Below are 12,236 nucleotides of genomic sequence, written 5' to 3' on the forward strand. Positions count from 1 at the left end.
CCTCCCCACTCACCTGGTAAAACCTCTCATTCCCCAAGCGTCGTAATTGATGGCACAGTTGGGTTACCCACATCCGTATTGATGGGAATCCCGTGATAAGGGGACACGATCTCTGCTTCGACAAGATGTGCCAAGGAAACCACCTCGCGATATGTGCAGTAGCTGGTTGGAAAAAAACGGTTCGAATAATGACCGGGCCGTGGTATGATGTCATGCTGTCAAACGTGTCAGCAAATTAGATTTGTGGAAATATTATTCTCTCTACGGTGGTATGTAGAACTTGTTTTGCAGAGCCAGACACTATCCCTGTGTTCAAAATCTTCTATGGAGTATTCGAAGGAAGAACCCGCCTTGCAATGCCAAAGACAAATTTGCGCGCCGGACTCATCGTCATTGAAGCCTAGTTCAGGGGCTACTAAGGGAGTCCTGGATTAGGGGGTCTCCGGACAGCCGAACTGTTGGACTATGAAGATACAAGATTGAAGACTTCGTCCCGTGTCCGGATGGGACTCTCCTTGGCGTGGAAGGCAAGCTTGGCAATACGGATATGTAGATCTTCTCCCTTGTAACCGACTCTGTGTAACCCTAGCCCCTCTGGTGTCTATATAAACCGAAGGGTTTAGTCCGTAGGACAACAACAATCATACCATAGGCTAGCTTCTAGGGTTTAGCCTCTACGATCTCGTGGTAGATCAACTCTTGTAATACTCATATCATCAAGATCAATCAAGCAGGAAGTAGGGTATTACCTCCATCGAGAGGGCCTGAACCTGGGTAAACACCGTGTCCCCCGCCTCCTGTTACCATCCGCCTTAGACGCACAGTTCGGGACCCCCTACCCGAGATCCGCCGGTTTTGACACCGACACCCACCGACGGCGGCACCCGCCATCTCCAACCCAAAGCCGGTTGGATCAACTGCCAAGATTGCCTCCTTTGAGCGTGTGGCTCCCCCTCCTCGTCCGAGGTCAGAGGAAGGTCGGTCATAATGCGGGGCACGAGCCTGGCCTCCACGGCGCGACCTTTGGGCACGTGTTTTCGACGTCAAAAGCTTGTAGTACGCGATCTTCGTGCGCCCCAGGCTCATGCGAGGAGGATGGCTCGTAGGGGGAGTCTGGATGGAACTGCACACACGCACTCATGTAGTGGAGTGAGTCTCCGCAACATCGGTAGGTGGCCAAACATCTAGAACAGGAGTAGAAAAATCCAAGGGATCACGGGATGAATCTGAACAGTCTTCACGGGCTAGAGCAGACAAACCTCAGTCGCTAACAATCGAGAATTTGATCTCTCACTGGCGAGAGGGATTGTGCTTATCTTTCGGTTGCCTCGACTTCGCACACGTGCTTTGAAGGATCTGATCTTTTATCGCGAGCAAGTCTCGCTCTGTGATTGCCTTGAGCTCAGCCATGTTTGCAGCAATTTGGTGCCACTTGAATCTCTCCCGAAGGGCAGCCATCGTATTTGATTCCCGTAGCATGTCCAGACGTGTAATTGTGGAGCGTGAGTTTCCCATCGAGCACCGAGGTGCCGTCCATCGTCTTCTTGCCATGATCTCTTCCGCACGTTCCGCCGTGGTCTCCGCCCACGGGGCCAACGGGTGCGACACCAATATGGATGCACCCGATGGCGGCGTTGGAGACTGCTCTCCGATGCGCCTCCACCACCGCCAAGATCCCATCTCCGGGCTCACGCTTGAACTGGATCTGGAGTCCTCCTCTGCTTCGCATGCATGCTTCCTTTTTCTCTCAACGCCAAGGCGAGGAGTGGGCACAAAGCGTAGGGGCGGGATGGAAGATCCCAATCCGGAGGCGACGACAGTGGCGGTGGGCGGGGGCAGCGGGGAGTAGTGGTTCGGCGGCGCAACAGAGAGGAGAGGCGAGCATGAGCGGCATTCCACAAACGTCTCCTGTTCTGGAAACACCATTTTTCATAAAGAAGAAGTGATCTATAGAGAAAAAATATATGGTATGCAATCAATATTTGGTAGAAGTACAAATCCTTTGTGAGTACTTCATCACTCTTATACAATCACAGTATTTTTCATGGCTTTTTTCTGTAAAAAAAACATACATCCGCATGACAGGTCAAACCGGTCCCACACATCACACATTTTCTTCGTTTCCCTTGACGTTTCCTCTTTTCACCCAACCATCTCTCCTCCCTCCTCGCGCACCTTCCCCTTCCCGACCCGACACGACCCGAACCGGGAGATCCTCCAGATCAAGCCGCCTAGCCTAGGGCCACGCTGCCACCCACCCACCACCCATGGCCGAGGTCGCCGATGCGCCCCGCCGCGCGGCGCCTGGGGCCTCCTCCTCCCCTCCCCCTCCCCCCTCCTCCGCCGGCGGCAGCGGCGACCGCAAGCGCGGCCGCTCCTCGCCCGTGCTCCCGCCGCCTCCCCCCGGCCCCCCTCCGCCGGCGGCGCAAAACAAGCGGCACCGGACAGAAGGAGGTGGGTTCGACCGGCGCCGTCTTGGTGGCGGGCAGGACGACAGGAGGTGAGAGCCTTTCGAAAGTTTGGTGCGGGGTTGGGGCAGGGATGGAGGGAGTTCAGCGAGCTTGGTAGCCGGACCAAACAAATCAGAGCTTGCTTGGACCCTTGCTTTGTTGCTGTCACTGAGATCGTTCGTTGCTGATTAGAGATCGCGGTCTTAGATTGGTGTCGCCGTATTGGTTAGAACTATTTAGGTGTAGCGTTGTGGATTTGCAGTGCGCAACAAGCCTGTCCAAGGCATGCTGCTGTATTTCTTCTAACTGTGGTTTTCCAAGTGAGTGAAGACGTCGAGGTTGGTTATGGTCTCGCAATTGCTTCTTAGTTCCTGAATCCCAGTAACACCATAAAAATCCTGAGCTACTCATACACTGACTGAGCTTATTAAGTGGCTTTAGGTGCTGCACTTTGTTTTGACCCCCGAGTTGCTATTTGTTAAAATAATGAACATAAAGGATGCATTTATCTGATTGTTTGGGTGTCTACCAGTGTCTGGTTTTTGTGCTTACAAGTTTGGTTGAGCGCTGCTGCAGATTCTAAAATTTCTGTGCTTCTATTTCCTAGGTTTGGGAATGATCATGGTGGCCAAGGTCGACACAACAATCGTGCACCAGGTATGCATTAGTGGAGGAGGGTCATGCAGTATTCAATAATTATTCATATGGTACGGTCGCTATCATATTTAAAACTAGTAGCTTTAAGTTCCAGATAGATCGAAAGTCTGGCTTGAGTTCATTTGCCTCGTGAGTTACGTCAAGACTTATGAGCGAGCCATACTTAATGTAGTCATCATACTGGACCATGAATCAAAGCAAAGACAGGGCATATTTTTTTTAACCTTATTAGGATCTACTCCCTCTGTCCGGGTTTATTAGGCTGGAGGGCAACACAGCGACGTCCTTCATTCTAAGGCCACTCGAGGAAATGGCTCGAAATTTGGCCGCTGTTGTCTCGATCATCTCTCTTCATTTCGTTTTCGATGCTATTAATTAGGTAACGGTTAGCATGCACAAAGATTAAAACAGAGGCGTGCATGATATGGAAACTGCCTTCTGATTGTTCATGCAGTTTCCGAGTGCACGAGGCGTGGGCCTGGGGTGGCATTAGCTAGCCCAATAGTTTTGGGGTAAATGAATGTCATTAAATTACTTTCCTTCCAAAGCAATTACTGATATCTGTAAAGCGTGTGGGTGCCTTGGTCCTGCCAATCCGGTCGATGGGCCTAATAAAAAACCAGACGGGGAGGGAGTAGCAGAGTATGAAGAGAAGTCATTTAAAAAATGAATGGCATATGGGCACATAAATTATTTCTTGTCTACTTTAGTATCTTATGGATGTAATTGTTTGTTAATGGCGTGCATTTTGGTTTGCGTCCAACATATTCTATAGATTGGCATGATTCTGGACATGGTGGATGGAATGAAGGATCAGGGAACTCCCGTAGGTATGCATGTTCTCCCTCCATTGAAAAATGTAACGTGCCTGAACATCCCAAGATTCAAGTTCGACCAAACGATTTGGTCAATAAAATGTGGTTCATTGTAACAGAAAAACATATCATTGCTTTTGTATTTGAATGTATTTTCTAATGATAGAACTTTTGTGTCACATAATATGCCTTACATTCTGCAATGGAGGGCGTAATTCCGAACAACCTTCATTCATTTTGGTGATGCACGTTGGACGTTATTAAGTCACTAATTATACCTGCTAAGATGAAATCAGTGACTAATTATACCTGCTAAATGAAATGATTATGAGTGCATGCTTTGCATTCTGTTTTGAGTTTTTGTGGGGGTCCATTTACAAACTTGAGAGCATTCAAGCTTGTCGTATTTCCAAGTACTTGCTGTTTCCTTGTGCAAGCATTGTAACTGAAAAGATTATTGTACTATACAGGACCTGAACTAAGTGCTCAATGTTGAGGGATAAAAGAACAACCATTGTTGCAAACCACTTGAAGTAATACACTTATGATTTTCTTCTTAAATCAATGTGAGGATTAAATAATTGAAAATGATGCAATCATCCTGGATCTCTTGGGCAATTATGTACAATATGTAAAAGGATATGGTTACTTTGCTTGATTAGCATATAAATAAATGCTTCCACAGATAAGAGATGGAAAACAAGTGCACACCATCCAATGATTACGAGTCTAAACTGTGACTTGTCTAGTAGTCTCGGTCTGATTGTCGACTAGCTTCTTCGTGTAGACTAGCTTGTTGAGTCGAACGGTGGAGCGACTAGTCATCAACTAGTCTAGACTAGTCTGGTTGTTTGAGTCCATCGACTCAATTTGGGAGGCATAAGTGAGCAGAGCTCAGCCCGTGGGAGGGAAAAAATTGCAACCCTAGCTTTCTAGGCTTGCTCCACAACGAGACGCCTCACCTGGGACCAGGCCGCCGCCACTGCCGCTGCTACCCACCACTGCCGCCGCGGCGGCGGCGGCCAGGAGCATTACGATGCTCTCCCTTTGTTGGTTCTGCTCCTCCCTGGATCCACCCCTCTGCTGTTGAGCTCCTCCCTTGATGCTCTCCTATGCTGATATGATCCTCCTCTGGATCAACTCAATTTTTATTGTATAATATATACTCCCTCCGTCCCAAAATAAGTGTCTCAAGCTTAGTACTAGAGTTAGAGGGAGTTGTATATACTCGCGCGTTGCCACACCCGTTCATACTAAACAAAATATATAGAAATATTAAGAAAATTTGGATAATAAATACATTTGATTAAATATTGACCGATTCAAACTACAATCTTTTAATATAAGTGGTGCAGCATAACTGTCAACTGTTAATTAGAATCAATCCACTAATCACAAAAATCCTTTTGTGTTCACATTTTCCCTATAGCACGTTCATCCGAAGAGATGATCGAGAAATACACATAACAAAAAATTGTACAACATTTTATCTTCCGGAGGCTAGCCTTGTCTGATCTTTGCACATAATTCAACTCTCCCAGAGGAGTTCGACAGTGGAATGTCTCCATAGAGTTGGTTATCTTCTCAAATAAAATGGGCATGCTGCAGCAGACCACAAACAGTACTCAAGATCAGGACCCTTGGGCATGTTCCATGCGTCCAGCAGACTTCGTACATAAAGATAGCACTTCAAGAGGCAGTCGTTGTGCCTTTTTTTTTTCTCAATCTAGTAAATACTAGCAAATATGCCCGTGCGTTGCAACGGAAAAAAAGAATAAGCATATGTAATATGGTCAGTGAGTTCAACCGTCTTTAATCATTGATGGAACTTCCACAATGTGAGTTGATTCTAATTAAATCCATATGAACCCATTAAAACTTTGCACATTATGGATCAGACCAGAAGCGCATTTCGAACTGGGTCATTTCTTGTCATCCTGGTGAAAAAATTATTATGGGAAATTAATGAATAAAGGCTAACTTTTTTTACTGATAAATAGCACAAACTAATAAAAATATTAACACAAATGTTAGTTATCCATCATCTCTTAACATAGATGCATATTTTCAATCAAAGTATGTTTCAGAACAGAAGCAAGGGTTCCCATCAACTAAAATAAATTTATCATAATAAAATCATTGTTATAAAGGATGCAAGTATGATGAAAATATGCATCTATGTTACTTCCCTTATATCATCAGAAGTCATTACCCCTAAAAAAATCATCAGAAGTTCAGAACAAAACAGTAATGCATGGCCCAACTAAATCAGCCACACATGGGGCAGCCCTTTATTTTAGGTCCATGGGGCATCCGTTACACATGGGGCAGCCTTTTTTTTATGTGCATGGGGCAGCCTTTTTTTTACGTGCATGGGGCAGCCATTGTGCGGAGATTAGTATTTTGCATTTAAAGTGAGCAGCGGTCCGGTCTGCCTTTCAATTTATTTATTTATTGAAAAACCGCTCATCCTATAATATAGAGGCAGTTTCCTTTGTTCAAGCAAAGTTGTTGGTTTGTGGAGTTGGTTAGCCTGCTAGGCTCAATTCCCGGCCACCATGGTTCGAGGCCTCATTAGCACAGTTTTTTTTTTCCTTTTTAAACAAAAACGGAAACACGTCATAAATGGACGACGTACGAAAAACAAAAAACCTGATGACAAAAAATAGTGGAGAAACAATCGTCCCTTTAATATTAGGTAGAGATGTACCAGATCCCTCTTCACCGGCGTAATCCTCAAATGGTCAATAATCCAAGCAGTTATACTTCTTGTAACTTGCAGTTTATTAGCAACATGATATATTAAGTGACAAGCACAAAGAGCTTACACTACAGGCTAGAATGCACCAGAGATTCCCAAATCCTCGCCACATGATCAACTCATCCTCACCTAAACTCTGAAATTGCAGCATGAATTTTCATTAAGTAATAAATAAATATTCCAATTCAGAAAGAGATAAAACAATTTACTGTGGCAATAAAAGGTATTCACTATAGTTTATAAATTTGTTCTGTAACTGCTTGATGGTATATGTTTTTTTGCATGGAAACAAAGTGATTGGGTGAATAATGACAGAAATCATAAATTCTAAATTAATCAAAGTCAGAAAAAATGACGGAACCATTCATATATTTCAAAGATATACAAATGTAAATTACAGTTTTACTTAATTGTATAACCTGTCATCTGGTTCTAGTTTAAATGGAGCTAGTACAGATATGGGAAATGCATACGTAGCTTACCATTCATTCCTTTGCGAAACAGTTAGTTTCCATGATTATGTCCCTTGAATGGCTTTTTTCATTCAGAATTCCAACTAATTCAAGAAACAGGAGAACAAACTTTCGATTCCCTTCCTAGTTTCATTATCCAATCTTGTAAGTAAGAATCTGTAGAATAAAATGAACAATGTAAACAACATTACCATCTTTACAGAGAAAATTATATTATTAAGCGTCTCCTGAAACCTGCAAAAAGGCGCATTTGAAGATCCAAGAGGGGACTGAGATAATACAAGAAAAAGCTCAATGGGCAGTGAAGCAACGGAGAAGAACCAACATAAGAAAATAAAATAAGGGAGGGAAGTCAAGTGGACATGTCGCTCACCGCTTTGCTGCTCGTTGTTTCATCACCAAGGCACTCCCAGCTCCTAGACGACAGAGTATACATGGAAGAATTCATCTCGTATTTTGTATGACAGCACACAGCAGGGGCCACCAAGGGAACGAAAAACAAGTAGATAAGACAACGAGCAATCATGCTTAACACGAAACTATTTGTCATCACATAAGTGGTTCATTAATCGAAACAATCATGCTTAACACGAACCAGCAGTGGTCCACACACAGACGACTATTGACATACTTGTTCTTTTTGGTAACCTAATCGAATTGAACAAATCAAGTGGTTCCTTAATCCTTACCCTCATGCTTACCACGAAACTAAGCAGGAAACATGGCTGATGAACTGGATATTGGAGATGAGACGGAAGATAGAGAGGAAGATAATTGTGTGCAACATAATGCATGTGAGCAATGGGACGAGGGACGAGGAAGTAACGCCGTGATGGCAAAATTAATCACAATTGTTGCAAGAGGGAGACGGTCGACCCCACCATGATTATGGCAATGACGGCAGTTTCAGGTCGCTCATTATGGCCTTCAAGCAAGCAAGGGGTAGGAGAGGGAACGAAATGGAGGCCCGACGACGCTGACGGCACGTGCCCCTACCGAAGGGATGAAACTAAGCAGCGTGGAAGCGTTGAAGCGGAAGTAGGACTGCCACATTGCACGCCACGGCGGCGGCGGTGAGGAACCCACGACGGATGCAAGAGAGGCAGGGGATGCACAGTACGGGCCAGAAACCATGGGCCTGTATACGGCTATCATGGTTCGTTGGTCCGATTAATAAGCGGATCCCCAGGTCGGCCTGTGGAGTAGCGGCCCGGATCCAGGCGGGCCTCGCAGGTGATGAGGTGAAAAACGGGCAGAGGCTATTCATGGTACGGTGGATAGATCGTGGAACGTCCAATATTGTGATCGAACGGCCGAGAACGTTAAATCGCTGTGGAGGCTTGTAGGTCGCTTAGTTATACTGTTTTTTAATTACTTACTAGGTATTAGTAGTTGATTACTGTAAGTTGAGTACTACAGTACCATGTCGACTAGTCCAGCAGTGGTCTAGACTAGTCACGATTAGTCTACGAGTCTCAACCTCGGCTCGACTCATTGACTCCTCGACTCGTAATTCTTGACACCATCTCCTTTCAAGTATAAGCAGCACTATGTTGTGCTTAATTTGTCCGTATCCATCTTTCTTTGAAGAGTACCAACTGTGAGCAGTTTTGAAATTATAGGAACCAACTTGAACATTATAAAGCAGAGGGGCGAAACGAGCCCATTGGTAAACTACAGGGATGATTACATTTTTCCTTAGATATATTTGGCCGTACTTGTGTTTCCTTTTCCTTGTATTGACATGACCAACATTGATGCTTCACAGGGAAGGTCTGATGTCTTACAAGCAGTTCATGCAGGAGCTTGAAGATGACGTTTCTCCTGTTGAAGCTCAAAGCAGGTCTGCTATGCTGAACCGCTCTTCGTGGTGTCAGACTTATAATTCAACTACAACTAGTCTATCTCCTTTATAGTGATAGAACTTCAATTTTGTTGTGCAGTATACTTTCAGTAGGGTTTATCTGACATAATTCTGTTCATTTTACTAGATATGAGGAGTACAAGTCAGAGTACATCACAACTCAGAAGAAAGCTTACTTTGACCTTCATAAGAATGAAGATTGGTATTACTTTTTTTTTTCCATTGCATCCTTTTGATGTGCCCTCTAGTGACCATTTTTTTTCCAGACATTTTACTGGCCCATTTCTTCATTCTGTTGTAGGTTGAGAAACAAGTACCATCCTACTAACCTTGAATCTGTTATGGAAAGGTTAGCTAGTTTCTTAATATACTTCCACAATTATGTAGTGAACTATCTCCTTTGTTACTATTTATTGGGAATCCATTTAGGTGATAGTTATTATCTTTCTTTGCACAAGCAGACGGAACGAACTTGCGAGAGCTACTGCAAATGAATTCTTCCAAGATTTGCAGAGCGGAAATTTTGACACGTAAGACCCCCCAACCCCATGCCCTCCTCCCTTTGAAAGTATGTGTTTTACCTTCTGTTTCTCCCATCGTGCAGTGGTCCAGGATTAACGAGTTCGGCAGCGAACAAATCTGGAAATAATGACGTGAATGTAAATGGAAAAAAGGGGAAACTTGGAAAGGACCCTGATGATTTATATTATTCTGCTCCCAAGGCTCATCCAGTCAGTTCTGAGCCTCGGCGAATTAGCATTGACATTGAACAAGCTCAAGCTCTCATCTGTAAACTTGATTCTGAGAAGGGTATTGAGAACAATGTTCTATCTAGTAGTGATGATGACAAAGCAGGCAGCGGATCACATGGTTCAATGGGCCCAATTGTAATAATACGGGGTGCATCTACTGTGAAGGGTCTTGAAGGTGTTGAGTTGCTGGACACTCTTGTCACTTATTTGTGGCGTATCCATGGTGTGGATTATTATGGCATGTCTGAGACAAATGAGCCAAAAGGCCTAAGGCATGTGAAAGCAGACTCAAGGACATATGATGGGCCTAGCTCAAATACAGCTGAATGGGAGGAGAAACTTGATTCATTCTGGCAAGACAGGATTCAAGGTCAGGATCCATTGGAAATATTGAAAGCAAAGGACAAGATTGATGCAGCTGCTAGTGAAGTGTTGGATCCACATGTCAGGAAAATAAGGGATGAGAAGTATGGATGGAAATATGGTTGTGGAGCTAAGGGGTGCACAAAGCTTTTCCATGCTTCTGAGTTCGTCACGAAGCATCTCAAACTCAAGCATACTGATTTTGTGGTGGAGCTGACTTCAAAAGTGAGAGAGGATATTTATTTTGAGAACTACATGAAGTACGTTTTCTGCATCTTGGTTCTTTTTTAGCAAAATAATGTTTCACATTGCAATTAGATTATGGAGTGTTTTATCTTGGATGCAGTGATCCCAAGGCGCCTGGGGGGACACCGATCATGCAACAATCTGCTCCAGTAAGCCTCATTGCCTGGTTTATATTCACTTGCAAATCGGCAGCAAGCCAGCAATTAAGCTCATGTCTTTTTGTTTGTATTGGTCAATTTTACAGAGGGAAAAGGGCAGACAGCGGCCACCAATTGAGAGTCGGCTGAGAGATGAACGTGGCCGTAGATTTGACAGAAATGCTGATTCATCAAACCCTGATGGATCCAGTGAAAACCCTGATGATCCAATGTATGATTCTTATGGTGATCCGTCTGTACATGGTGCCTTTCCTCCAGATATTCCTGCTCCTCCAATGCTGATGCCTGTGCCTGGTGCTGGGTAAGTAGTCTGCAATTTCTGTTTATTTTGCATAATGTTGTTCTTATTGTTGTTTCATTTGTTATTGCAGCCCACTTGGGCCGTTTATTCCTGCACCACCGGAAGTTGCAATGCGTATGTTGAGGGAGCAAGGTGGGCCACCACCTTTTGAGCCGAATGCTGGTCCGCGTCCTAGGAAAGCAGGAAGGGGTGGTGGTCCCCCATTGGGTGGTCCATCACCAATCCTTAATGCTCCACTTCCTATAATGCATGATCCACGTATGCAAGATCCACGCATGCAGGATCCCCGTAAAATACGAAGGTAAAGTTTTGAATCTCAATCTCGTTGCGTTTTTGTTCCCTAATGGTTCTCGCCATGGAATATGTAGCAGTTTATTTTCGACGTTCTGAAAAGCTGTCGACAGAATAAATGCTTGTTGTTAAATAATACTCAATGATCTTGGTGAGAAACAGTAGGAATTTGTACTGCATATTTTTAAAAATATTAGATTTACATATGTACGTGGAAATAAAAAAAAGGATTATGATATATCTTAAACAATAATGGTCACTGCTATTTATCTCTGGATTTCTCTTCCACGTCATTATGTTTCATTGTCTTGATGTGCATGTTCTGATATCTTGTTCTCTGAAGTTCAGTATGGAATTATTCTGATTTTTTAGCACAGTTGAGCTGATCAACAAAGTTCACACGTTTATCTAACTTCAGATCAGTTCAGAGTTTGTAACTTTGCATACCTTAAGAATTATGACGAAGGTCACCAAGGGTTACATTAAATTAAGCATCTGCAGTTTGAAACATTGTAAACCATGTTCCTAGTACTAGTTCCGTCCCTTTTGCCTGCCCATTGCCTCATTATTTCAGTCATTCACCTGCAGCTATCAAGATCTCGACGCTCCTGGAGATGAAGTGACCGTTTTGGACTACCGGAGCCTGTAGGCGTGTGCTGTACGACCTTTTAATCTTTGAAGCCGTGGACGATACCACCACCGCAACGGGACCTTGCTCATCTCCATTAGTTTTGACCGTGGCGGAGGAACACGGCTGCGGTGCTCCGTCCCGTGAGCTATGTTATACTGATTGGTGCTTCTAAAACTGAACCACATGAAATCAAAGCAACTGGCGCACTGAAAGCACGGTTGTGGAGTGTGTATTTCCAACAGAATTTTTTAGCTTTTCAAAAATTTCACCATCTAGAGAGAGAGAGTAGAGGTCTCTGCTGCCGTATCCAGAATTCCAGACCAGATATTCCTCACCGTGCATGCAATCTGTAATTTATATACAGGAAAACTGTTGGTAGATGGAACCCTGATTGGTCAAAACTGCTCACAAGCTGTGTTTCCTGGAACTCCGGACCGTTCCAGTCTGTACGCTTTGGCCTGAATCTGGAAAACC

At 44.2% G+C, this 12,236-nt stretch overlaps 1 protein-coding gene across 1 annotated transcript; it reads left to right on the forward strand.

Moving 5' to 3' along the window:
• Window positions 1–2,196: 2,196 nt before the first annotated feature.
• LOC119332236 (serrate RNA effector molecule-like) lies at window positions 2,197–12,189 on the forward strand. Its single transcript, XM_037605423.1, has 12 exons — window positions 2,197–2,500; window positions 3,058–3,107; window positions 3,883–3,937; window positions 8,925–8,999; window positions 9,148–9,222; window positions 9,322–9,369; window positions 9,482–9,550; window positions 9,625–10,395; window positions 10,482–10,530; window positions 10,626–10,840; window positions 10,911–11,141; window positions 11,720–12,189. Exons 1-12 carry the CDS (start codon window positions 2,268–2,270, stop codon window positions 11,778–11,780), a joined length of 1,932 nt encoding a protein of 643 aa, XP_037461320.1. The 5' UTR covers window positions 2,197–2,267; the 3' UTR covers window positions 11,781–12,189.
• The last annotated feature ends 47 nt before the right edge of the window (window positions 12,190–12,236 follow it).

Source organism: Triticum dicoccoides, chromosome 7A, assembly GCF_002162155.2.
Source record: "Triticum dicoccoides isolate Atlit2015 ecotype Zavitan chromosome 7A, WEW_v2.0, whole genome shotgun sequence".
In the NCBI taxonomy this organism is placed as follows: Eukaryota; Viridiplantae; Streptophyta; class Magnoliopsida; order Poales; family Poaceae; genus Triticum; species Triticum dicoccoides.